Source organism: Ptychodera flava, chromosome 7, assembly GCF_041260155.1.
Source record: "Ptychodera flava strain L36383 chromosome 7, AS_Pfla_20210202, whole genome shotgun sequence".
NCBI classification, from domain to species: Eukaryota; Metazoa; Hemichordata; class Enteropneusta; family Ptychoderidae; genus Ptychodera; species Ptychodera flava.
In genome coordinates this window covers 13611894-13639467 of record NC_091934.1, presented here as the reverse complement: position 1 = coordinate 13639467, position 27574 = coordinate 13611894, and the positions used below count along the sequence as shown (strand labels likewise).

General features: G+C 39.0%; 3 protein-coding genes across 3 annotated transcripts in view; 1 reads left to right on the top strand and 2 right to left on the bottom strand.

The window, feature by feature from the left end:
* LOC139136264 (mucin-22-like) overlaps positions 1 to 6432 on the top strand; it is a 29746-nt gene extending 23314 nt beyond the window's left edge. The window contains exons 6-13 of the mRNA XM_070703992.1: positions 1470 to 2094; positions 2132 to 2447; positions 2976 to 3043; positions 3625 to 3782; positions 4244 to 4291; positions 4681 to 5000; positions 6119 to 6235; positions 6391 to 6432. Coding sequence (XP_070560093.1) covers positions 1470 to 2094; positions 2132 to 2447; positions 2976 to 3043; positions 3625 to 3782; positions 4244 to 4291; positions 4681 to 5000; positions 6119 to 6235; positions 6391 to 6432 — 1694 coding nt within the window. The remainder of the gene's footprint in view (positions 1 to 1469; positions 2095 to 2131; positions 2448 to 2975; positions 3044 to 3624; positions 3783 to 4243; positions 4292 to 4680; positions 5001 to 6118; positions 6236 to 6390) is intronic.
* Positions 6433 to 14187: 7755 nt separating this feature from the next.
* LOC139136127 (organic cation transporter protein-like) lies at positions 14188 to 17153 on the bottom strand. The gene is made up of 4 exons (XM_070703893.1): positions 16934 to 17153; positions 16314 to 16422; positions 15620 to 15829; positions 14188 to 15198 (listed from the first exon to the last, which is right to left on the bottom strand). The coding sequence occupies exons 1-4, from the start codon at positions 17112 to 17114 to the stop codon at positions 15117 to 15119; spliced, it is 582 nt and encodes a 193-aa protein (XP_070559994.1). The 5' UTR covers positions 17115 to 17153; the 3' UTR covers positions 14188 to 15116.
* A 799-nt stretch (positions 17154 to 17952) lies between these two features.
* Positions 17953 to 27362, bottom strand: LOC139136263 (organic cation transporter-like protein). The gene is made up of 7 exons (XM_070703991.1): positions 25427 to 27362; positions 23038 to 23141; positions 22233 to 22387; positions 20304 to 20478; positions 19288 to 19426; positions 18438 to 18573; positions 17953 to 17993 (listed from the first exon to the last, which is right to left on the bottom strand). Exons 1-7 carry the CDS (start codon positions 25757 to 25759, stop codon positions 17953 to 17955), a joined length of 1083 nt encoding a protein of 360 aa, XP_070560092.1. The 5' UTR covers positions 25760 to 27362.
* Between the last annotated feature and the right edge of the window lie 212 nt (positions 27363 to 27574).

The following is a 27574-nucleotide window of genomic DNA, read 5'->3' as shown; positions in this document are numbered from 1 at the left end:
TTAATAAAATCAAATAAGGTAAACCGTTGCACAAAAAAACCTCCTCCCCACCCCAGGGTCCTTTCATCTGTTCCCTGTGCACAAACGATTACGTACTCGAATGCGAAAGGCAATTACGTAACACTCAGTATTATACACAACAAGCCAGAACAAACAGTAAACAAAGTAAACGAACTATTAATTAAAATGTACGAGAACAAGTACATCAACCAGGATACTTGTAAGTATCTTGATCCAATAAACATAAAATCCTTACCCCGCAGTGGTACTTATTGCCTAAAAATTCACAAACTCCGCAAAAATCTAAAAGACACACCAGTCAAAACAAAATTTACCGAAGTAAAGAAATATAGAACAAACAAACCGAACCACCAAACGGACTCACAACGTGACCAAAATTAATATACTTGCCTCGCTAATCGGAAAGCAAGACCACTAAAATGCATTAAAATAAATTTTCACAAACACAAACTAAGGAAAGAATCTACACTGCGACTGATGAGAAACCACACTCGGGTTTCGAAACGCAAGCGTCAAAGGGCGACTCTATCAACTTTTGTAACAACATAGGTCCGGCTGCGTCTCGCCATAAGCTTTCCCCACACAAACAAACATTATACCGTACACACTAATCCAAACTTCTCTACAAATATCCAAAGCGAAACAAACATTTCATTAACACAAACAATCGGATAAGAATGTAGGAACACATTTTCGAAACGAATCAAACACAAACTCGACACAAAAACATTTAGGATAGTTAGGTGGGGAGCCTGTTTCACATTTTTTACATCTCGCTATACTGTCTATGATTCTAAAAATAAAGTCATCTGCCACTTTTTCTGTATACGCGGTTTGGCAAAACTCATCTCTTCAATCGAAAGTCGGGCGATTTCATGGTTCTTTGGGGCACTTAAGTGTACGTCGAGCTTAAGGAATGTAGTTACATTCGCGATGTTTTATTCGAAAATTATTTATTCCTTCAAGGGCAAATGCACATAATTTATGCTGTTGGAAATACTGGCCGCTCATAAACAAGACAATAAACTCAATATATGTGCATCTTTACTTATATTGTCAAAGTACCACCGACACCCACAAAAAACCAAATGGTTCAGTCCAGGTATTTGCAACTCTGCCATCCGACTGGTCAACAGGAAATCAACCATAGGTGTCTTTTGGCACGCGTATACGCCAGTCACCTAGGCGACGGTAATCTGCACCACTTATCACCATCGGGAAGGTACTCCTCCCCATATACCACCGGTGATCCCACCCTCAAGGCACTGCGTCATTCGACCAAGCATTGTTATTGTAATTTCCTGCATAAATTAACAGCGAGGTCAACCGGTCAAACTCTCTTGGCATTTTCTCATGGTTTATATCTCACTCAACATTGTTTTGAACTCTGTTGTGTGATAACATTCACGAAGGTTTTTGCTTATATTAGCATCGGCGTTTTATTTCAGTCCCAACGACAAAGCAACCTGAAACTACAATATTCACAACGATGCAAGAAGATTTGATTTCAACATCCTCCGCTGAAGAAGAAGGGACGACGTCGATGGAAACAGAAGCGCCATTGACCACAAATCTAGACAAAACAACATCGGTTGCTTCAACTGTGTTCACAACATTACCGATCACCACTAAATCAACGACGATGCAACAGACGACAAAATCTGCGACAAGCAAGTTGACCACAGTTGATAACCCAACGACTTTACTCACCACTCATAAATCTACTCAGCCAATGTCGACCATGTCAGAAACCTCTCGGCCGGCAACCACAGAAGTTTCGCTCACGACATTCAAGTCAACCCACAATACCACGCCTCGTGACATGACGACCACGTTCGATACGACCAAGGCCACGTCTCTGCCGCCGACGACAGTGCGAACGACAAGTCAGCCGACAACACCGAATACGACACCAAAAGACGTGACAACAGTTCCAAAGACGACCGAAGTCACATCGCTACCGCCAACGACAGTGGCTGTAACGACAGGTGAAGCCTCAACAATGGGGAAAACAACGGTAAAAACAACAGTATCACAGACAACGCCCTCAACGACAAAACCGGCAGAAACGACGCAAGCTGATTTATCCACGCTTGCTACAACCATGGAGGTACCTCCATGCTACAACCCAACGTACAACAAGCCTTTTCACCACTAAGCATACAACCCTTGCTAAATCTACAAACATGCCCACAACAGTTGCTGAGACCACTGAAGGCCCTACCACGTCGAGTGAAATTCTCGCAGAAACAACTTTCAGACCGACCTGTCCACCCACTATCACTAGGGGCTCTTGCCAGGGCACAATTTCTGGCCAATCGTATCGATCCACGTTGATTATCGAGGTTGGAATCGAGTGGAAAGATGCACTGGTTAATCCCAGAACTTGCGAATATGGAGAAACGGCTGCACAGTTGTCATCTATGGTATGATTCTATTCAGTATAACATGTATATACTGTATGTTCTAAACGAAGACTAAATGCATTTATATTTATCATGGTCTGATTAGTGTACTCTATATACTGTATTGAGTTTTAAATACACTAATATTTCGCCTACACGGACCACTGTGACACAACCTTTCAGTCCAGAAATTAATATGAATTCCTGCTGTCCTTATGTTTATTCCAATACGGAGGGAAAATAAATGTGACATTGGACTTTTCATACTTAATACTATTAGGCTTTTCTATTCAACCAAAAGATACAACATACGCCATTATGATATCAAAATCAGAGTGTTATCGTGTCAAAATCACTCAAGTTCTCATCATGGCAAACTATTGCCCTGCCTTTTATTTCTTTGAACAGTCAACTAGTTTGTTATAAACACAGACAGACAGACAGACAGACAAACAGACAGACAGACAGACAAACAATCACACTACAAATGATTAGGCTTTAAAAGTTAAACACAAGACTGTACTAACAAATCAAATTTGTATTTTGTAGCTGGCTGAATTGTTCAATGCATCAGCATTGTCGGATAATTTCAACTGCATCAATGTCGACTCTTTCACGTAAGTTGCTGCTGAATTACCTTTTACAAGTGTACTTCACGTGGAAAAAACGTTTCTGTATGGATGGGAAAATATTATTCTAATGATATATCGCATACATCGCAGAGAAAATATTAGTGTTTGAGGCATATGACACTCGGCCGTACGCATCTTATGTGGTTTTGTTTCACTGGAGACACTTTTGTAACAAACTGTCGCAAACGGGCAGAAACTCTGACAAGAAATCATTCTTTAAACAATATGAGCTAGTTTAGAAGAATAGGATATTGTAGTAATGTTGGTTTAATCAGCAAATGTACGATTTATCTACGACTTTTTAGGATATTAATTTCATATTATGTGCAACTTGTAATATGGCAACTTTTAGCTATAGGGGCTCCAAACACTTTTGATAAATTTGAACATTTAAAAGATCCTATTATCCCTTATTAATTCCAATCTTGTATATTCGTCTTATTAATTGAAATAAAACTCTGCCGTGGCATGCCTGAGTTAAACTTCTTTCAAAGCAATTAACATTCATCTCTATTGCTTATTAAAACCGCTACAACAATGTGATTGAAAAACATTACTTTTCGTAGGAGAGGCAGTGTCCATGTCACATACGACGTTGTTGTCGAGGAGACGGCCGAAGTGGTAGAAGGAGACGTCGCCGTAGCGTTCATGGAAGGAATGAACAAAACGGAAACTTTTAAAGAGATGGTCGTGAACACAGATGTCGTCGAGTTTGTTCGAGTCGGTAGGTTCAAAGCCAGTGATAAAGGGTATCTCTCCAAGGTTAGGGCAAATTCGGCGAGGTGTAGAATGAGAACTTTCGTATCACGACACATGTCGACGATTGAGTGAAAAAATCTCATTTTCAATATTCAAAGCAAACAGTCACGTTACGTTCAAAATGCCACTGAGAAAACATTTCAATTAAAGACATTGGCGAAGAATATCAACTTTCTTAGTTTTCGGATCATACTACGGTAATGTAAACACAGGCTAGTGCATTTTATCTGCTGTGCCGTAAATGGTCAATTTTGATTGTCAAGAAAACAGTTTGTCTGTGCACAGTAAATGAAATATTCAAATTAATAACAATATTCAAATCACAATCGTTGAAGGAGGAAAGAAGATTTTTTTTCGATACTGTGAACCTGCAAACAATGTACAGAGTATTAACATTCCATTCTCTTGTATGTCACAACGTTTTAGTCCCGACGACAGCCATACCAACTGAAAACGGAAACGAAAATGGCGGAGGTGAGGCATTTTCTATCAAATCTTTGTCCCTTACAATATTTAGACTTTTTCGTAACAAAGCAGATGTGGCCAATAAATTGACATTTATTTATACGTTCTGAGTGGTAACAACACATTTACACAGTTTGACCATTGAACATTTTGGAAACATCTAAGTTCTGTTATTGTGCAGCATTTTGTGAAATTGTATGGCGGGAAAGTACTATCGTCTGTGCGTCTGTAATCTTAAATGACGACAGTTTATAAGACTCAGTTGATATTACAAGTAAAGTATGCGTAAGCCTCATAACATGCAGAGCAAAAACATAGTGAACATCAATGTACGCTAAATGCTGCCGTTAATAACAAGTTTCTGACTTACGCAAATCATTTGTTTTTCCCCCATGCAGTTTCCGAAAAGATAGTCATAATATCGGCCGCTGCCCTAGGTGGAGCTTTGGCGCTTCTCGTCATAATTCTCGCGATCTCTTACGTGACGTGCAACAGGAAGAGGCCCCGCCCTGTCAAACGATTCCCTAGGGGCACGTTTATACCAGGAAAGAAGCGAGAGCGATTTGCAGACGAAGAATCCCAGGCGTCCGAAGACTCGAAGACAAAGTTCTTGGACAGATTCAACAACGATCGGGTCGTCGCCCTACCGACCGGGTTTGATAATCGTATGCAGGAGTACAGAAAGACAACGATGCTGGCAAAACCGTTCGTGATAGAGGTAAGTATAACATGTATTTATGCGGATTAGTAATATGTACACAAAATATGCATACATGTACACGGTATTGTGTTGATACGCACATGGGGCAAAATGGGTTTAGGGACAGATAGATGGATGGACGGCTAGTTCAAGTTGTATTGATATGGCAATGAGTTTGCATCAGATAGACGATGCTTTATTTCCTGTTAACCTTAGAACTTTATTTATCACGGTTCCCTGATATATTAAGATGAGATCATTTTCTCCGATGTTGCAAAGGATTTATATGTTTTGATTTGTGTATTTTTTAATTGCCAGGAGTGATTAAGTTACACAGCAAAAAAATTGCCCCTGTGACAATCCCTGTACAGACCCTGACACAACCTGGTGGTACAGCTCTGTGTCAGCAAAGACGTCACATTGCTGTGACAGGGGCTGATGTACTGGTCTGTGGCCAGTGTTGTGATAACATAACAGTGATGTGACAGGACCTAAAATTTCTGCCTGTCCTATCACATTATTTACAGAACTGTACACAACAATGTGTATACAGGCCTGTAACAGGCCTTTGTAAAAGACGTGTAAAAGATTTCCTGTGTACAGCCTCATTTTTTAATGTGCACACAATTATGCCTGTATTCATTTCTGTCATCAAAATTTGCCCATATTTCTGAAAATGTACACCCCTGAAATCTGACTAATTTTCAGACCCTGTATTTCAGTCATGTGCACAGCGCTGGGTACGCGTAGAAATTTCATCACTGTATATATTCCTTTAATACCAGGCCTGATACGGACCTGTTCATACACCCCTGATATCTGACCACTTTTACAGATCCTGTGACAGAGGTTATTTATTAAGGATTGTTACAGGTACTGGTCAGACCCTGTTACAGGCATGTACTGAAATCTGCCTGTAGTTTTCTTGCTGTGTATAAGCCGCATTGTGCTCTTGTCATTTTTTATTCTTCATCCGTATTTCCCTTCATCTCAGTACTTACAGACTTCGCTTTTTGTCAGAAACAGCGATCAGAGTGCCCGTTTAATTGGCAAAATTATAACGAACATCTTTTACATTGTTCCCTAATATATAACAAAAGTTAACAAGTGTATATTTACGCTTTTTGTTTCATCAGAAGAAATACACTGAAACAATTCGTCAGATTGACCTTCGACCTAGCCATATGCCACCCATCGACTATGAGGTCACGAAAGGAAACTTTACAACTCCATATGTTGCAACCGGACAAGAGGTGAGACGCTTTTTTTGCTGATAGTCAAATAAAGAGTCTATGTTTGCAATTCTCATTCTATGAAGAAAATGGAACATGTCAGCTTCAAAATGGAAAAATATCCTGAAAGTGAAATTTTAATAAATCTGTTCTCTCTACTTGTCTGTTTATCACAGGTGGCGAACCAACGATACAGTAACTACGGCTACTACGATTGAATTCAACAAATGACAAGTCAGTCATGAAGTTTTCTGTTCGCTGTAGCCAACGAGAAGACAAACGGCGATTTACACTGTGAACAATTTTACAATTGAAATTTAACTCAATAAAATACGAATGTGTTGTAGTCAGTAAAGAAAAGCCATATAAGAAGTTTCGGTGCAATAAATAATCCTCTCTCTCTCTCTCTCTCTCTCTCTCTCTCTCTCTCTCTCTCTCTCTCTCTCTCTCTCTCTCATATTTCTACCTATCTAATAACACCTGCGTAATGCAGCTTCTATCTGCCGTAAGTCTCTCTTTCCATCTACATTATCACTCTCTTCCATGTACGCTATCCACGTTTTGTCATGGCAGCAATTCCAGACCTTATGTGTGTCATGCTGTTCTGTGATATGCAGCCTTTGCTCACACTAACAAGGACATTCCATGTATTGTTTTAGTATTTGTAAATATCTAGGACGGGAGTTAAATGGAAATATATGAAATATATCTTTAACTTTCTGTGTAAGTATTTTCGGACTTTATATAGTTAACGTTGATATTGTATGGTATAATACATAAATTGCACCAAGTCCAATATTTTTATACTAACATTCAGTTCAATTTGATAGAAAGTATTGTATTTTTGTTACGTTACTAAGGTAATTCGAAGCAAGAGACATCAATAATATTCTTCGCAAGTTCACATCAAACATAATATACGGGGCACCTTAAACGTGTTGTCGTCACAGTGGTAACGAATATATAAGTGCCTATGCTATTTTCTTAAATGTAAAACTATAGCCAAATAAAGTTAGAAAAAGCAAATTGATAAAGAACAGTGCTGAAACTATTTATTTGAGTGCGACATGGTTTTGCGGATACGTGAATTGAAAAGAATGATATTTTTGAACTATATAGAAGCTAGTCCATCATAGGTCAATCAACGAGTACACGGAGGTCGACCTGTAAGCTTAGATTTCGTCAGACTGGTGGGAGCGTCTATAAGTGTGTCATAATGCAAATATTGCACACCTGCATGGGCAGTCGTTTACCGTAATACCGGCATAAGCTCAAGGCCGCTGCGGCTGATGACCTAAGGTCGTCGGCAGGGGGGAGAGCTGGAGAGGGAGGATGTGGTCCCCTCTCGAAGGAGGTTAAAGGGGGTCTCCCCTTAGAAAATTTTGAGATTTTATGGTTTTTTACAGCTATTTGGTGGCTTTCCAGATGCTTTTCTATGCACTTTAGGAGCTAAATTTATTAAGCATTTTATCAAGTTTGATAGTTTTTTTGTGTGTAAAGTCACCACTAGTGTTCTGATGTAGAATTTATCATAGAAATAACGGGCGACGCGCTGACATTAACGTTTATTTATGGGCAAGGGCGAGAGGAAAGCCAATATTAACGGGCGAGGCTTGCCGAGCCCGTTAATTTGGACTTTCCTCGAACCCGCGCCATAAATAAACGTTATACCACTCTCCGCCTCGTGCCCATTGTTCTAACCATGCTTTCTAATTTCCATAACCGAATATTTTATTATTACCACCTGGCTTTCTTTTGTTTAAAAAGTGTCCGATTTACAAGTTCTTTTGTTAAAAGTGTCCGATTTACTAGTAAATCGGACAGTTCTTTTGTTAAAAACTGTCCGATTTACTAGAAATCGGACACTTTTAAACAAAAGAACTTGTAAGATGGACACTTTTTAAACAAAAGAAAATCGCGTGGCGACGAGTAAAAAAAACATGCGAGACATTAACCAGAAGGGAATTTATTTCACCATCAAGTACAGAGTAAAGACACTTTAAAAGAATCACCGGACTGAATTAATTTTGCACGACTGTACATCTCAAAATCAATTACAGGTCACCGTGAAATAACGGTATTGATTGCAAATATCACTTCTATGTTAGGGTTATTGTTATCACGATCATTCGAAGCTGAAATTTAAGACTTCAAAGTCAGTTGTCAAACACTGAATGTGGAGATTTCAGTCACCTTTGGTAAAGTTAAATCTAGCTACAAGCAAACACGCAGTACCACAGTCATTGTGGATCTAGACACATTTTTTTTGTACTTGCTGTTTCTGTTGCGCCTTTCTCTGACGTGGATGTGTAGCTTGGTCTTCCGATTGTGGCCGTTAGCACTGGCGTGACAGGGGACTTTTCTTTTCCATCTTTGGCTTTGGTAGTTGAAGTGCACCGGATACAGCTTTCATTTGTACTTCACCCGCCATATCAAACTACGTAGAGCGACTCGGCAATTGCATGTATGCTGCTCAAAGTTTTCGACCCAAATGAGCAAAGCGTGACTCTAACGTCGATCTGCAAACACCTTTTCACTTCATTCAACCAACCAATCAAGCAAATTCATACAATTCAAATAAAACCAGGTGCTCAACCACGTCATCGCACTACAATAGCAACACATGTCAACTTTGTTTTATCCAATCATGGGTTGTTTTTTTATACTTTCGTTCAACAAGGTGTCAAAACGCGTCAATGTTTTCCTGCCAAAGTTTCAACGTGCACTGCACTAAAGTTACAAATAAAAACTTTCGGCGTGCAAACAAGGCTCAAAAACTCGGCAAATTCGTGGTATAACACGGTAAGCGAACTCGTAGTCGGCGGTTTACGGAATTTAACGGTACAGTTTGCCATAAAACTCCTCGGCCCTGCGGGCCTCGGAGTTTTACTGGCAAACTGTACCGTTAAATTCCGTAAACCGCCTCCTACTCGTCCGCTTACCTATAGTTAATGGTCAGAGCGGAGTCTGTCATTTCTATTATATTATCAAGGAACCGAAGAAAACCGTCAAAATTTGCGAAATTTCCGGAGCGAACGACAACTGGACCCCAGAACTGAGCAATACGCGACAAAATGTCACACGCGATGTACAAAATTGGCAAATCCGGAGATATTTTCAGAACAAAGTATCTCAACTTGGCCCACAAGTGCTCCATTTGTTATTTTGATTATGATTTACGTTTGAGCTGTAAAGTTACGATATGTTGAGTTGATTTTTCATATTCACGGGCATGTAACAGACCATACTGTGTATTTGTGGTCAGTCACGTGGTTCAGCTTGACCAATCAAAATGCGACAGCCAGGGCATGGTAATATAATGTTACACTTACCTGATATAGAAATTATTACAGATAACATCATTACATCTGTAATAAATTCTATAACAGGTAATGCAGATTTTTCAAAAGGTAAGTACTGCATGAAGCAAATTAGAAACTGGAAAGAAGTCCAACATTTTTTCAACCTCGTATTGAACGTTAAAGGGCCATTATTTGTAACTTTTGACCATTTTTTACCTCGGAAAATTCCATGTTGGAGGCTCATATTTGTTGCAAAATGTTGTTTTACGAAGAAACAAACATGATTAGTGATGTTATAGCCACATAAAACTGCTAATTTTTGTTCAAACGTGTTGCCCTTCCGAGCTCGTTTGTTGACGTCTGGCATGCTCAGCGTGCTGGGGAGAACGCAGATATGGTGACGCCGCGATCACGCCAGATGTACAAGTTTGCGTTTATCGTGGGATCAAAACAACATTGCGTCGTGGATTGCCAGACATCAGGCTACGCAACGTGCTCGGACAATGGACTACGACGTAAGTACCGGGCATAAGTAATGAATATTTATTTTGAAATTGCTGTAAATGGCTCGCGCAGGTGCAGAAGAATGCCTACGTTGCAATCCACGTGTCAACAGAGTTTGTATTTCTGTCCGGACAAAAATTGAAATTTTCGTTGTAAAATCACATGTTATTTAGTTGTAGGGCACGTAATGTTTCCGAATAATATGCGATTCTCTGTTATTTGACAGGCTATTCAACATGAGCCAGTGATCATTTCAATCAAAACTAACGGAAAAATCGCCAGAAGATACAGCTAATGGAACTTTAAGAATATGAGTACTTTATGTCTCTTTCGATTCAGGCAGTATTCAAGATAAATATCATTCAGCAAATTAGCTTTACCCTTGGTAATTGATCGTTTCTCTCGCCGCTCGATCGCCAGAATTGACTACATACGTTCTTCACCATATACTACACACGCGATTGTGCAGTACCTTGGTCAAAGCTTAGTCAAAGGTTATACGAAGCTTGGCGCCGAAGCTCAGTCCAATGGTGACCGTGCCGATCTTAATTTAAGACTGGTACACAGAAGATTCGCTGAAGCTTATCCTTGCATACATTTGTTGAAGCTTGGGCAAACTATCTTGTTCCAAACTTGTACACCTAACTTTAGGCCAAATTTTACGGATAAGCTTTTAATATCCTCCTCGTATCTACTGGCCTCGGGGTCCCTAACTTAACCCAAAATTTGACATAATGGTTATTTTTGCTCAGTTTAGGGAGCCGGTTTTGCTTCCGAGTCTTGGCATATTATTGGTTTGAAGGTTATAATCACAGGTAAGTAAAAATATAGACCAGTATCAGGTTTTCACTTGACAAACCTATGAGGAGAAATTTTTCTTTTCCAAACACGGATCAGAATAAAAATAGCATTTAGTATGTTCACATTAGGAATGAAATACCCTCTTATGCAGAGCCAAACCTTGTGAACTTCAATTCAAGGATACTTTGGTAATCTTTGGAAATCACTTCCTTGTAAACTTTAAAAAATCATAATTGTTCCGTTCAACTATAGCGCTGAAAGGGCTCAATAATTAAAATCTCAAAACACAGATATGGCTTACATTGACAATTATAAGTCACATGTAATAATATAATAATAATTTTGGGTTCTTATATAGCGCACATATCCACAAGTACATGTGCTCAAGGCGCTTTACAATTATTATTACCCATGGTCACTGGACCTAATATGATACCACTCAACTCCCTACATGTGCAGCCAATAAGCGCAGCAGAGCTAAACACACACATTACAATCACTGTCCTACCAGGTAACCATCACTCCTGGGTGGGGAGGAGCAATGAGAAATAAAGGACACAACACCATGGCCATATGATCGTGAGTCCACTGCCCTAGCCACTGGCCCATGATGCCTCCTTAATATATAATCGTTTTCCACTGCGGACATTTGGTCACGGCCTAGGTAATTCATCAATTTTTACGGAGTTACCGATTTCACGGAGTTTTACGGAGTTAATGGAGTTGAGGGGTTTACGAGATATGTAACACATTGCAACATTGATGTTACATCCAGTCTTTTGGTAGATCAACGTTCCGGGATAAACGGGTGCAATTCGTAAAGGTAATGAACGTCTGTAAATTTTCTGCTGCTCGATATGGTCGGAGCGTTCGATATTGGCTTGTGTTATATGTATAAACGGAGCTCTTGTTATGAAAGATAAATTCGAATCTATAGTCGTGGAGAAAATATTCAGCGCCATCCAAAAAGGGTTTCCTACGTCTATACGCCATCTCAGTGTTATCTCCAAAGGGGGAAATAAAATTCGGAAGAATAGGATGCGGGTTCATTCAAAAAATTGAAAGCTACAGGGGGGTTGCTCAAAATGTGGCTGCAGAATGTGGGGATACTTAATTTTTGGTGCGAAACAAATTGAAAAACCTCTCAGATTGCACCTTTACACACATCAATTTCTCAAATTTTTCGATGCGAGAGGAGGGTACACCCCCTCTCGTGCTCTCCCCCTTGGGATGTTCTAACACTTTTACTAGTAAAACAACAAATTGAATATATGTCTCAGATTGCACCAGAATGCACCATTGTACAGATCAATTTCTCAAATTTTTCACGGGATCTAGGACAAAACTGAACTGTTGTGAATTCATCCTTTAGGCCTATTATCACGGAAACATATATTTTAATTGACTTCAGTTCAATAACCATTTCGACATTTCACCATTGATACCGTATTTAGGCTTTACATTAGAAGCTGGCAGCTGGAGACATTGCACGACTGGCGAGGTTGCAAACAAATAATGAATGGTTTAAAAAATACTGACTCTGACAGATGGCCCTCTACCATCGTTTACAGAAATGTAAGTTTTTACAAATGACACAAGAAGGTTGCAGATTTTCCATTCCTGCATATTCTTTGGTCTTCTCCGGCAAATAGAACTGTTGTTTTTTTATAAAATGTATTGTCGTTGTTTGGTTGTTGAATACTGTGGCTCAAACATGATCATGCAAAAATGTAATAAATATATCAGTGTTCAATGTCATTTTCAAACAGTTTTACCGAGTGCAAAATAAATTGAAACACCTCTCAGAATGCACCATGATTACACACATCAATTTTTCAAAATGTTCGACGCGAGAGGGGGTACTCCCTCTCATGCTCTTCCCCCTTGGGATATTGTAACAGTTTTACTTATTTAAAAAAATAAAAAAATAAAAATAAAAAACAACCTCTTAGATTTCACCAGGCTATACTTTCACATATTAATTTCTGAAAATTTTCCACGCAAGATAGGGACACCCCTCTGACACAGCCTCTCGCGTTTTCTCCCCCTGTACGTTCAAATTCTGCGCAGTCAGATATACTACTGAAAACCCTATCATGATAACGATCAAAATTAAACAATGCTATATGGTTGGATACTGGTTATAACGTGAGCTTTTATATCTATACTTTTGTTGTCACTTTGTTGGTTTCACCTTTTTTCAATTGTCGTGAGATAATCGATGATAATATAGCGGGATAGGACTACACCAGGATTTGAAAGGTCGTTACTTTTGTTTATTTTTTGTAAATTTTACAATTATATTGATATTTAACTTTTATAAGTGGGGGTCAGTCAAAATTTCTGTGTTAGATAGGGGTTACTCAAATTCACCATGGTTGGCGGGTGATGGGTCACTCGAAATTTCGGAGTTTCCGATGAAATTCCTCCGACACCCAGGCCGTAAATAATGACGGCGCCCTAACCCTAGCCTAAATTGGTGGATAGGAGACATCTGTGTGGCAAATGTCCCTTCGTCTCCATCCTGATATCTACATGACGTCATGGGCAGTACGAATGATAATGTGACGAACTGAGCTACCTTTCATTTGTTTCTCCCTTGGCGTACAACATACACATTAATTTAATGTATGGTCAAGTGGACGAAGAAATCAGTAGTTATTCTTTAAAACAATGGCAAGTATGGGTATTGTGGTAAAAATGTTCTGTACGTTTTTCAGATACCTGCATGGTTGCGAACGGGAGGTGAATGCTTTCGTTACCTGTTTGAGCGAAATCTTGCTCTGTTTTACGAGTCATATCACTCAGCCAACCCAAAATATAGTGTGTTCTCCTTGAGATGTTACCATATACCAATTTCATATATTTAGATATCGTAATTAGAGTATTCCATCAATAATTCTAAAAATCAACACATCACTTGGTGTAAGATTATTAATTTCACATACTTCAATCATGTGATGTACATAACTGATATTCTCGTTATGCAAATATATATTTATCTGTCCATTTCACTGATGTCATTTTCTTCGTACAAGTGTTTTTTTTGCGGTTAGTATTCAAATAAGTTTCACTCAATTTAATGTTTTGCCTCTATGTAAACCAATCATCTTGAGCTGTGTTAAGCAAGCATCTTGAACTCTTCCGAATAAGACAAGGTATACATTAAATTGTAGTTTCATACCTGATTTTATTGATAAGTAAATATTTACACTCAAAGGTCTTCAAAGTTTGAATTGTAACTTTCCCGCTTTCAAAATAACCCTACCCTCTTTTCTGACGTAACCGTATCCTATCACAGGATTGCGGCGTATGAACTATTTGTCTTTTTGGTGTCATTTATGTCGCTGTTCCACATTATTAATTTAAATTTGATGAGCCGAAAGATAAATTTGTGTTTTATGGACAGACAATCAAGTATCTGAATTGAGTTGAATCGAATAGACAACGTTCGAAATACGTCAACACATTGTAGTCTCCTTGACCTTGTTTACTTAAGATAATTTCTACAGGATTCAATAAATATCATTTCCAAGGTCATCAAACTCGTTTACATGCATTACACATAGTCCTACTATTCACTGTCAACGAAATATAGTTCCTGAATTGTCAGTCGCAATACTGACTCTGTGCATTTAAACTGTTTAACTTTAATTTAAAATTGTATTTTGCTTTTCTATCATCTGAATCAAGATTGCTTTGTTTGTCTCGAGGGGCTCTGCATAAGGCAAATCTTTCCAGTTTTTTTTTAAAAACAGCCTTGATAGTAAATCATACTTCTGATCATTAATACTTTCCAACCTTTTCCCCTTTTTCGCTCACATAATTTTCACAAATCATCCTTTCGACATAAAAGGAAGACAAGAAAAAAACAAAAGAAAACATTCGTACTTCTTAGAAAATACGACATTTTCAAGTGTATTCCACTATGAACGCTTACAATAACGTTTCCTACATATTCATTTATCTCCCTGGAGAAAACGTTAGTCCAACCTTTCTTGGTCCAGATAGGTATATAAAAACTCGGTTCCTAGACAATATAGGCCGCCTTCGATAACGTTATCTTAATGGCAGCAGGAAAATACAGCACAAGCTCAAAGACATGGAAGTATTGAGTCCCAAACGTTGGAGATTGAGATGGAGATTGCAATTTGTCAACAGTTTTTTCCCTTTCATCAAACATTGCATTTTGCGAAAATCAGGAGATTTTTTCCGATCTCCTCTGAACTGAAAGGACCATTAGCAAGTCAGCTTATTGATTCGAGAATCAGAGACAAGGTCTCATACATCAGAGTTCATGCCAGATTCACAGAACGTGTGGTCTGTCTTGCCGGATACCACGGCATTGTCGCCCTTTCCCTTCGCCTTCTTCGTTTACTGTTGACACAAATGACAAAAAACGTATGCTATATATGTATTTAAATCGACACGTGCGACAAAATTGCACCACTGGAAAAGCTGGTCGAAACGTATGGCAATATCGTTATGGCTTATGTTTTCATGCCTATGTACAATTTATCAGTATTTTTGCTAAGAGTGTCAAACATGCTTCTACATTTACTCGCCGTGACATTTCGGAAATTCATTCCAGACAAGAACAATGGTTATGCCGTTTATACAATGTGATTGATTTCACAGTGCTGTACAGAGTTTTCCCTCCATGCCATAGACCGATACACTGTCGTCAGTACAAAGCAAAAAACAGTGTCACCATTACGAAACTACAAACACGTCAACTCATAAGACTGAACAAAATTACGGACAAAAGCAAACGATATTAAAGCTAACACACACTCACTTGTGTAGCATTTCAAATTCTTCAATCGTCGCTGGTACAGGACGGTTTTTCGTTTCCGGTACCAATAACACCAACGTTCCCGATGACGCCGTCATGGATCCCATGATGACGTACGGAAGAGGCTGCCATACATCGGATAGCAATCGCATGAAGGGCATAATGATCGTGGATATACGGCTTGCCAGTATACAAAGGCTAAAACCACTATTCCTGAAACACAAGTAATAAGAGATAGACATTTTATCAGGTCTGAGCCAGATGCAGATGAAATCTGCGTATTACACTTATTTTTGTTAGTTCTTCCTTTTGAATCTTGGCCGAGAAATATTCGAATCACGTAAGCTTATGTTTGAAGCTGTGTTAGCCGTAACGTATGACAAATATCTTAATAGCCCCGGTTTGTGAAAAAACAATGTCTTCGTCGTTCTGCTAATAGCATGTCGAAACGCTTGGTGCTGAACTCGTTACGTGAAAATGCCCAGTAATGTCCGTGTTGCAGAGACATATTAGGAACCAATAAACTGTAGAAATCAACACTTACAGTTACTCAGACTGTACAGGTATACGTACTTGAAAGTATCAATGAATCCTTGAAACGTATATACCTGGCTTATTTTATTTGAGAAAAGAAGCGACATGCAGCGTCGATGCCCACATGTGTGTTGTGTTTCGGCACATAAGCAAAGACACTTACCCGACCACTGTGGGGTAGAGTTCGGCCACGTATACGAAACCAGACCAGAAGGCAGCCGCAGCCCCGACTTTGGCTATAAGTGCGAAGGCAATGCTAAGGTATTGAAAACCTGTGAAATACAAAATTCATTAGAATTTTCAAATTGTCACTAGAAATTCCTACATAGGTTAAACTGTCGAGCGTTTTTACCTGAGTTGATTACAGGGAGAAGCACTTCAATTGACGATCGAAACTGGAAACTACGTAGAAGCGAAAGAACACTCAACTTCCCATGCCACTTTAAGGAGGACCAATTTAAGGAGGAAATTGAGTTTGTGCCATAAATTTTGGACCCGTAAGTTTTATTGCCATATCATACGAAATCTAGTCAATTGAAAAATAAATCGTCGATAGTGAGTTGAACGCTTTTCCGCACGGTGAGGGATATTTCAAGATTTCGCACTGAGCGAATGTCTACGAAAAAAGGAGACTTGCTCCGGTAATGTGACAATTATGTCTTTTTCTGGTGTGGTCATTTGTATTTTTTGTTAATTGTATTCTTTACAAATTTAACTCTTTGTCACCGGTTGATAGTGATGCTAAATTGATCAACATTCAAAGCCAAATGGAGCTGCACTCACCGTTCTTTGGAAAAGGACTGAGGAAACAGAATACACCGCTGATGAGACAGAACACTGCGATTGGCCTAGGGCGCCCCCAGCGGTTTATTGTGAACGACGAAAGGAATATGGCGATTACTTCAGCAAACCCAGACAGGAAGAAATTGACATATCTGTTGCCGGCAAGTGACGTCGAAAACATCGATAATCCAAAATATGGCAAAACAACTGAAAACCTGAATGAAATATAAATACGTATCGGATATGTTGCAATATTTTGCTTTCATGAATATTAATGTTACATACGATATTTTCTTCTATTGTTTAAGATGTTGTTTAATTAGGAGAATATGCAATCGATGATCATACAAATAGTTATCATGATAATTATAAAAGAGTATACATGTCCATACAAGAATGCTACATCCATGAAAAAATATACAAAGCCGGCCCACTTTTGTAAAAAGGCATATGCAAAACTGTGGCCTGAAAAAGAACCGACGCAATGGCCCAAAAAGTTCGAATGCCACCAGTCGTCAGAGCAATATGTCTTAACATATGTTGGCTTACGACATAAACGGATAGAAATAAATCTGTAAGTTGTGTGAATGGAACATACCAACGACCTGGCTTTCAAGTTCAAGGGAAGAAGATGGCAATATAATGATTGTACTAATTATGCGGCATATAGATGTTCCGTGTGCAGAGCGCGGGTTGAAGGGGATTTCCCGAACAGGTGTAGGTAGGCAGTCTGAGATTCAATTCAAAATTTTCTATCGATGTGCCTTTAAAGGGAAGGTGATCGCCCTGTCTACGGCTGTGCGTATGGACCCATAAGACGGGTATGTTGTCACGCACAACATATCTCAACATGATCTTTCTGCATAATTAAAGTGGCGGCTATACCTTAACAGGTGACCGCGGCCGAAGCAGCTTCATGCAGACGAAGGGACGCATAAAAGAAATTTTTTTGGCAAAAGTCGTAAGGTGACTTGAAAGCTAAGAAAGTAGTGAACTATTAACGTATCAGGCATCAAATTCTAAATTTGCTTCTCAGTTGCTCGACATTCATCGTCAATTTCTAGGAAGAGACAGTTTTCAAGGAGAAAGTCGCGCAGTTGCAGACTGGATGACCCCTGCGTTTAATATTTTATGGAAGCCATCCTACGCCTTTTAAACAGTAGTTTCTCTTGTATTGGTTCTTTCTCTCTTGTATTTATGTATTTGGGGCATTCGGCGCATCTAGGGCCCAATATTCATTTTTAAAAAATGGGACTTTCCGAGAAGGCCTTCCGGCCCCATAGCTTTATGAAAGAGCGGGGCATCCTAGGATTATGTACATTTGTAAAAATATTCAATGTGTCATAGCCTCGTTCCGCCTCTCCGGACAGTTTCTGATTGGATGTACAGACATTCAATGACTTTAAAAATGGCCAATATTCGAGAATAATTATTGCTGATATGCTGATATGCATGCCGTTATGAATTTAAATAGTCACGAAATAGGTGAATATTAATAACTCACCAGTTGCACAAATGATTAGTGTGGTTTGTCGAAGTTTCGGAGTTTTGAACAGATCTGTGAAGTTGTAGGATTTCGTTGTCCTTGTAGTTGACTTCGAACTTGTCTCCTGCTTGTACGTCTTTACCTTATTTGGACCCTAAGTTGATAGATAAATGAAAACCCAACAAGTATTCAGTGCTGTTCAGAAGTGACGTCTGACCGCGACGACTTTTTGGATGACGCATGCATACTTATGTCACTTCTACGATTTCATTAGAAAGTTCAGTCTGCAGATGCAATTATATGCAGACAAGAATCCCTTGATCACATGATGGAGGGACAGTGTACATTTACAAACTGGTGTTATTAGTTTGTTTGTTTCTCTCTCTCTCTCTCTCTCTCTCTCTCTCTCTCTCTCTCTCTCTCTCTCTCTCTCTCTCTCGTTGATTTAATTTATAAAAAGCGCGCGAGATACCTGATAAATGAAAAGTCCAGCCCATTGATGATGGGTCTATATACTCGATGTCATATCTCGGAAATCGTCAAAAAACACACAAGGTTACCAGATTGGAAAATCGGTCGCTCGAAGCAGGGCAAAAAGAGGACGCTAGGTAGGGAGAGCACTCATGCGACGGATATTCTGGTATTTATGAAAAATAAATACTTGTACACAAACATTCCACCAGCAACTTAACCACATGGGATACGGATCTCGAACACAGCACCCAAATATAACCTCGCGAGTTTTTGATAAATACGCTTGCACTTAGCCCTCTCAGCCTGTAATAAGTTAACACACTTATTTCATATCCGATGGTGAAAGATATAAAAAGAAAAAAAACACACAAATATTTTGCTCTTATTTTCTTACGTGTGATGATAATCTAGTATACGTAAAATAGGAACTTGGCAGTGTCTTTTGATTGGTCCGCACCGCTTCTCGTATGATAATATCAGCCTCGTTCACGTGCCCGAGTGAAAGCAGCCATCTTGGCGATTCTGGAATAAGTCTTCGATATAAAAAAATACGAAAATATTGCAATTTCAATCTATATTTCACATAGTCACTTGTACTTGGCACGAGTTGTGTCCTGTTAAGAGCGCTTGTTAAAACTGCGTCAGATCAAAAACTTGTGACGTCATCATTATGAGTAGAACGGGGGCACTTTTACTTTTATTCGTCACCTGAGTTTAGGCTTTACATTCTGATGCTTTTTGAAATTGTTGAGTCATTGACCTTCATCGCAAATCGTACGATTAAAAGTGTTCACTGAATTGAGAGATAAGTTTGCATCCATTAATGGTTGAAAAGTCGCATTACTTCTAACTTTAAAGGCATTGGGCGGAAGCAAGGTCACCCGGGGTCATGGGCTCATACAGATGGCGAGGTTCAAATGATTTCACCATTTGTGCACAACCATACCATATAATACTCGCTACCTTAAGTACGCTTTTGCCACCTAAGTGAGTCATGAAAATCTCAGGCAGTCGACCATATTGTCAATATGGCCGATTTCTACCGGTATGGTAAAACATATAAGATTGCAGAAGCAAATTGAAAGTTTAGGTTATACATGAATTTGATGCCAGAAACGCCTAAAGAGATGGAAAGATGAATGAGTTTAGCTACTTTCACGATCAAATAGAACTTATTACCGTGGTAGCGATTGCATTTGTGTAAATAAAGTTTTTATCCCTCTCCAAGACTCTTGCTGTCGTGAGAAACCGACATTTTACACACACATCATTTCAATATCATGTAGTTTAACCCTCCCCCCTCGCAAGGCAAAAGTTATTTAAGGTAGCGAGAGTACAGTTGGATTGTGGTATGAAGACAGCAGACGGCTAAGGTCCCCTCTGAAAAGTAACCGTTCGAGACACTCGCACCTGAATAAGAAGACGAATAGCAGCGCCAACTGAGGTATTCCCACAACAATTTGTAGAAGCCTCCAGTGCCGCAGGAAATAAGAAAGGACAGCAAAGATCATGTGACCCGCTGGAAACATCAACGCCAGCATATTTCCGATGATAGCTCGCTTTGAAGGTCCGGTCCATTCGATAACTGTGTGTTAATTGTGAGAGGGTGAAATGAATCAAAAAAGTACAATTTCTAAAAAATATATTAAATCCATGCTTTATATATGGCTTGCTTGGATTGCATCTCATCTTTAACATTCTATGGTTAAATTTATTAATGCTAATTCTTCCATATACTTTAAACTTATGCAACACTTCATCAAGTGGTTAATAAGTTCCTAAAGTAAGTTCGTTTATGCACAGTATATTACGTCCAATGAACATCATCTGAATTTGAACATTACCTTTACTGAGCTCCAATTTAATTGTAGATGCAATAATTATGACTTTTTATCATTAGGTAACATGCGTTGGCCCAAATCGTTCAACATTTTAAAGCTCAGCCATAAAATCCGCTCCTCCGATCATTCTTCAGGAAAAGTTAATGAATTGAAATGATATTGATATTGTCCTGAGGGCGCTGTTCCCCCGAGTAACACTCGCTGCACTTCGACTCCTGAAAAACGGTGATTTTTGCGATTTTTACCGACAAACTTTCGTCATTTCGTAGCTGACACGTGAAGGTTAAGGATATTGCAACCACCTAGTGGACAAAGTATACACTATGGCATCGTCAATAAGTGGTGAGAAAACAGGAAAACGTCCACGACACACGTCAGGTAAAACCGACAACGTGGAGGCTGGAAACAATGAGATGATGACAATATTACGTAAGTTGGAAGCTGGTCAGAAAGGTCTGGAGGGAAAAGTAGATAAACTCCGAAATGAAATTATGAAATCGTTAATACTCAAATGGATAAGTTGAGAGAGGAGTTTGTGTTAGATATTGCAAGAATAGACTCAAAATTGACGGGTCTGGAAGCAATGGTAACGAGACAACAAGAGCTGAGGAACAACGGAGGTGCGGCCGAGGTAAACCCGCTGAATAATAATGACCTCTGCATTATTGCATCGAATATTCCGGAAGGAACGGATGAAAATTTAATGCACGTAGTTGATGATATATTGAGTAAGTTGAGTGATCTACCACAGGTTCAAGTTGTAAAAGTAGCCCGTCTGCGTTCCCGACGCCCAAGCTCCCCTGGGCTTGTTAAATTTGCTATGGAAACGCTTGAACAGAAAATTGAGATTCTGAGGCGTAAGCAGGAATTACTTTGAAGATTACTCAGATGTTCAGAAATTCGATTTTTAATTAATAACGCCAGTGGGCGTACAATCAAATTCATTTGTAAAGCTTACAAAAGACGACAATCGCTAACATATATAACGCGTTAATTTTCAGCCGTTGATCTTGGTTTTCAAATGACTTACCTGATTTGTACTGTGAAAATGTAATTGTTTGTATTAGATTTTCTAGGAACAGCTTTCCTCACATGTATTTAACTTTATTTTAAAGTGACTAATAAGCCCGTTGTGGCTTGGTGTTTATCACTAGTCACTATAATAAATTACTACTACTACTACTACTATAACATTTTGCCTTTCCATGATAAGTTCTTTCACCCATCGGTTTTGCTGGTCGATTGATAAATTGGAAACAATTATAGCTAGGTCACGGACATAATTTGTCGAAGATATTACTAAAAATTACAAAAACGCATGAAAAGGTGACGCATTTGTACCGAATACTGGAATTATTTGGAAACTGCAACAAATGTAAATAGTAAACAGAATATCATAGCACACAAATATACAGGCGTAGATTTGCTACAAAAAGCGCTATATTGTTACTTTGCAATAAAAATACGGGGCTGTGTTCAGATTCTATACTCAACATACCGTATGTAAACGATGCCACCAGTACACCTGGGTATGTGCACCCAACGATGAACTGACAGAAAATGAAGATGGCGAGATGTGGCGATGCCGCTGACAGGAAGCAAAAGATACTTTGTATAAGCAAGGCCGAGGAAATCGACCGCAATCTCCCATACCTAGAAAGTAGAATGAATCATAGAGCATTTGGGAACATTTTGTGTTATCTAAAATTGAGAGATGCTGAGGTTTAATGAAAACGCGAATAAAATCTCTCAAGAAAGGAACGTTTCTGATATAAATGTATATGAACAAAAAATCAGCACGTGCAACCACCGTCAATATATATCATGTACAGTGTTACCACTGATTCAAATGAACATTAGCTATTATAGGAACTACCACCGATGAATAGGGTTTCCTATGTACGACGATCAGAAATGAATAGGAGTTACTGTTTATTTAACCTGCTTCTATGAATGAACAGTTGTTTAATTGCTATAAATAAAGTCTGGGTAGTATATAGCATACGCAACTACGATACATGACGAGAAAATTGTCATCTATGAACATAGGCGATCATATTAATCTATCATAACTGAACAGACAGCCTCCAAAACGACTTTTAAAGAGGCAGTCATGTGCGATTGTTATAATGGATTGTGGGTCACCACGTGAAACTGTCATCAATAAAAATAGACAACGTACAACAATCATAGTGCTGCGAAACTATAAATACAAGGCTCAGGAGGCCGATTTGTTGTCATCGATAAATATCAGATAATTTCCTAGAAAGGCCACGCTTCTAACGATGGTGGATCATAGTCACCTATCCGAAATTGTTCCGAAGATGCCCGATCCGACCGTCATTCCAGCGTAGACTGCAGACTGGGCGAGTTCCCTCAACCATTTTCTTTCACATACTAGGTTCCACTGCAAAGAAAACAGTATCAATGAGTATGTACTGTATACTTGCGTATTTATTAATCCCTCTGGTGACGCTGGTTTTGTCTGCAGATCAGATAGACTGCAGAGCAGTCCTTTTGGAATGAATGACAAGCTAATAAACCTTAAGATTGCGATGCCAATGACTTTGCAGTTGGTAACTAGGTGACATATAGTTCAAGACGTCTTTCAGTATGCTCTGGTCTTGATATTGTCAATGTCACTGATAAATTTAATCAACTTCGGTGCAGCCATTTTTGAGAATGGTCTTTCTGGTCAATCCCGACAGCTTTTTTGAGATATTAATTTCACACAGAAAGACAAACAGAGAGACAGACATCGGTATGACAGTAGCCCTAGTGCAACACGTTAACTGACGTGTCACCGCTGCATTGTTTATCTTTCGAAAGTAGACATGTTTCGTTGTCGAAATCATAGCACGTAGCCTTGAATCGATCACTGACATGCGGGGTGAATCATTTGATTGTGGGAGAGGGCTGGAGGATTTCCGAAATGAAAATCAATGCTGGCCATTTATTAGGAAATAATTTCTGCCTCGTAAGCATGGAAAAATTCTTCAAAGCTGTACAAAAAACTGTTTCCAGTTACCCTGAGACAGTAGACTGTGTCTTCAGTAGTCTCCAAGCTGCCGCCTACGGCGGCTATTTATGGCCAAGCTTTCATAGATTGGTTTATAACTAATATACTAATTATTCTGCTGCACAGAGTGTATGCCATGAAAAAGCAAACACCTAAGTTTACATGGATGTATACTAGTATTCTGTTTATTTGCAAGTTGTTTACCTATGTATCACTCCACATAAGGTAAAACAAGGAGGACTTTGCCCCTTTAAAAACGTCCGTTAACAATTTTCTATAACGTTTTATAAAACGCCAATTTTCTGGGAATGATTGGTATCTGAAAACCAAAGTTCAAACTTCAAGCAATCAGAAAAGCATTTACTCCAAAATATCGTTTTGATATTCTGAAAAGCTTAACGGAGCTAATTTTGTCACAAGTTTAAGTATGTTAATGTAAACATTTGTTGCTACAAGCGAAGTGATTTTCAAAAGAACTACATAAACAGTTTCTGGGAAGATTTTATGACCACCAATTAAAATAAAGACAAAATTATAGGACATTGCAGATAGATAGAAGTTACATTCTCCATGATTTGTGTATGTTAAATATCAAATAATTATGAAATGTCAGTTTTTGGAAGGCCCGCATGATGCACCCACAAACTAAACACCTGTCCTGGTATTGCTAAATTTAGCGTCGCTTTACCATAGTATGCAATGTTGGACTTAAGGAAAATACAAGAGAAGGCAATGGCTTGCAGCATTGTAAAGACCAGTCATCCCCTACTGCATATTTTGAAAGCAATGTGCTGCACATCAAGCAGGGATATTGACTTAACTAAATGTATCTCTGCATTCAGATCTGAAGGTTGTGTAGCTTTGAAATAAAGTCACTGATGTGCATGTGCAAAGGTATACATATTTTAACATAATTACATAATAAAATGTTAAGGGCAAGGAACCTGTAACCTTTCCTATTTTTTCAGAATTTTGTTCGGTTTTACTTCAGTTTGTTGCTTTACTCTCCATGGTGATATACCAAGAATGTTAGCCATTATACATGTATACAATGCATTGTTATTTAGCACTTAGTCCGAACTGGAGAGGAGAATAAGAAATATTACCTGATACACTGAGGATTTAAATAATAAAAAAATCAACAATAGTTACAACTACTGTCACTATAAGGACATTTTATTTTGCAGCCAACATGTTTGAATTTTTATGGCTTTGTTAAAAATTGCTTTTAATCTCGCTACTCGACAAAAAATGATTTCAAGGTAACTTTCGTAAAAAAAATATTACTGCCAGGACAGGTGATAAAATAGTTGTCACAGTCACATCCGTTTCCCCCAGCTATCTCCGAGATCAAATGGTCCCCCACTCCGTAAAATACCTTATCTTCACGCATATTCATGCATGATCCTAAAATATGAATGCAAGATCCACTACCAACAACTGCAAACATTTCGCAACAATGCCTATTGTACACTTTAGAACTATTTTTGCGCATTTTAACAATAATGAATATGCCCAATTCTGCTTCTTAGCAGAGAGTAAAAAAACAGGACAAGTCTCCATAGACCCATATAATCTACAGAGACATGTTACAGTAAACGCAATTTTTAAAATTTCAGTCTATAGTTCAGACCGAAACGAAGCAATGCGTAGTAGTGTATCACAAACATTACCTCAGTGACTATGGTGGATTGATGCTGCGATGAGTCGTAACCCCATTTTGCGCATATTTGCCCTTCAATGTCCGTGCTATAGGACGAGGTGCTGTTATCTGCTTGTCCGAATAAGTGGTCATTACTCGAGTATATCGTAGACCAGTTTCCGGTGATTGAGTTCTCAAGAATACCACACCCGCCTTTCGTTTCTGCGATCCGAGTTGCTCTGAAGGACGTCGCCTTCGTGGACGACCCATTTTGAATCCCAGCCAGGCACACGAAGTCGACATCGTCGCTTATGAAGACTTGCGCAAATACTATGAACGGTACTGTCACCAAAAAAAGCCGCATTAAACACGAACAGTTTCCTCTGATACGGTCCGAAGTCTCCAAAAGAGGCTAGAATTGTATCGAAATCCATCCCCTGTCTCTCCTGGCTCCCGTGACTAAACAAAGTACCGCACAGACAGTCGCTTTCTATCCTGCCCCAAAACAAATACCGATAATGAACAACGTAACGTTATGTAACATAATCTGAGACAGACGCCAATGTGCACAAGTATACGCTTCTGGTTTTGTTGGCACGCAATGTCAATACTCTTTCATCGATGACTTCTTCGCTCCAATTGTGCTATCAACAGTCCCTTCATTGTAGTCTGATACACGGCGAAAGTCTCTGTATTTTAGGTAAAGAGAAGGGGCCCCCTATCTATGCTAACAGGGGCCTTCGCCATGCATCATATTTAAAGCGACAGTGTGCACGAGGGGCCGAAGGTAAGAAAATTAATTTACACATTCATGCTTATTTCAAAAATATAGAAAATGTCTGTAAAGACAAATGCTCGATATATATATATATACGAAAATGGTTGCTTGTCAATGCAGGCAAAGTATAGTGCTCAATGCATTTCTGCAGGGCGGTAATACTGAGAATCTAGGAACTTGTAGTTTTCACTCTACAGGGTGTTTCATGCGCTAAGCAATCATCAGGAGTGAAGGTTTGGCGGGAATTGAACTGTTTATATTGTGTTGCAGGTGGGCATGCATATTCAAATAAGCGGTTGTGGCCATTGGCGAGTCAGTTATTAATGAGGAGGAATTTGATGCGGTGTCTGCATTTTGAGAGGAATTCTGCTCGTTTGTTGAGGGTTGATTTGCTATCTGAATAAATAATATGGAGTTTTTCTGTTATGCAAAGGTTGCAGCGTTTGGTTTTATTTGAATAGGGGGAGCTCTGTCGATAATTGACCATTTGATGTCGTAGTTTATGTTGTTGCCTTTGAGTTTCCATATGAATTTTGAGAGCTTTGTGCTATTTCTGTGCTTGGGAGTTCTGAAAGTGTACTTGTGATACGTGTATCTTTGTTTGAAGGTTGAGTCCGTGAGTCCAATGTAGTGTTTCTGATCATTGCTTGTGGAGACAGTGGCTTTGTATATTACTGAAGAGGTGAGGCAGTTTCCTGAAAGTGGACAATCGTCTTTTTTGTGGCAGTTGCACCACTTCTCTTGCTCCCTGTCTTTATGTAGTATTTGGTTGTTGTGGGCTTTGATTATACTTCCCATGTTCCTGGAGCAACTGTAGCTTACTTTTACGTTGTTTTTGTTGAAGAGCTTGTGTAGACGGTGGCCTTCTGGAAAGTGGGTCTTAATCAAGTTCAGGATGTTCTGCCGATGTTGGTTTTAACTGCCTTGTTGAACCATAGACCCTCGAGAAAAACCTCGAGAAAAACGGGACAGGCAACTGCTGAGGTTTCTTTGTGCGATCTATCTTTGAATACATTAAAGTTTATTTGCCAAGAGCGGTCCCTGACAACAATACTTCGTACTTAACACTGAATCTCATTAACGATCAAACTGACGTTCTGAATATGTACAGTTTGCTCTTGCATGGCACGTTCCGAGTAATGACACAGAGAATTTTGAGGGTTTTTTGATACTAGTCATGGTGAATGTTCTTGTAACGATGAAGATCACATTTTGGATTCAAGCCGAAGCCAACGCGGGAAAAAACTAGACGATAAAAACTGTGTACATTTAGCCATAGACGCTACAGAAAACTCTTGCTAGATATCTACAATATAAGTTTACATTCCCTACCATAAAAATCACCGATAACAAGAAACATTTACAAGTTAGACAGGTTTACACTTCCCCAGTCCTGCGAAA

Excerpts from the sequence above, each read along its gene's own strand:
- LOC139136127 (XM_070703893.1), bottom strand. The coding sequence starts at position 17,114 with ATGTTTTCGACGTCACTTGCCGGCAACAGATATGTCAATTTCTTCCTG. Across the intron at positions 16,423-16,933 it reads CAGTCCTTTTCCAAAGAACG|GTTTTCAATACCTTAGCATT; the intron begins GTGAGTGCAGCT and ends TGTATTTCACAG. Across the intron at positions 15,830-16,313 it reads CTCTACCCCACAGTGGTCGG|GAATAGTGGTTTTAGCCTTT; the intron begins GTAAGTGTCTTT and ends CTTGTGTTTCAG.
- LOC139136263 (XM_070703991.1), bottom strand. The coding sequence starts at position 25,759 with ATGCGGCTTTTTTTGGTGACAGTACCGTTCATAGTATTTGCGCAAGTC. Across the intron at positions 23,142-25,426 it reads AATCCACCATAGTCACTGAG|TGGAACCTAGTATGTGAAAG; the intron begins GTAATGTTTGTG and ends TTTTCTTTGCAG. Across the intron at positions 17,994-18,437 it reads ACTAATCATTTGTGCAACTG|AAATTGACGATGAATGTCGA; the intron begins GTGAGTTATTAA and ends GTCTCTTCCTAG.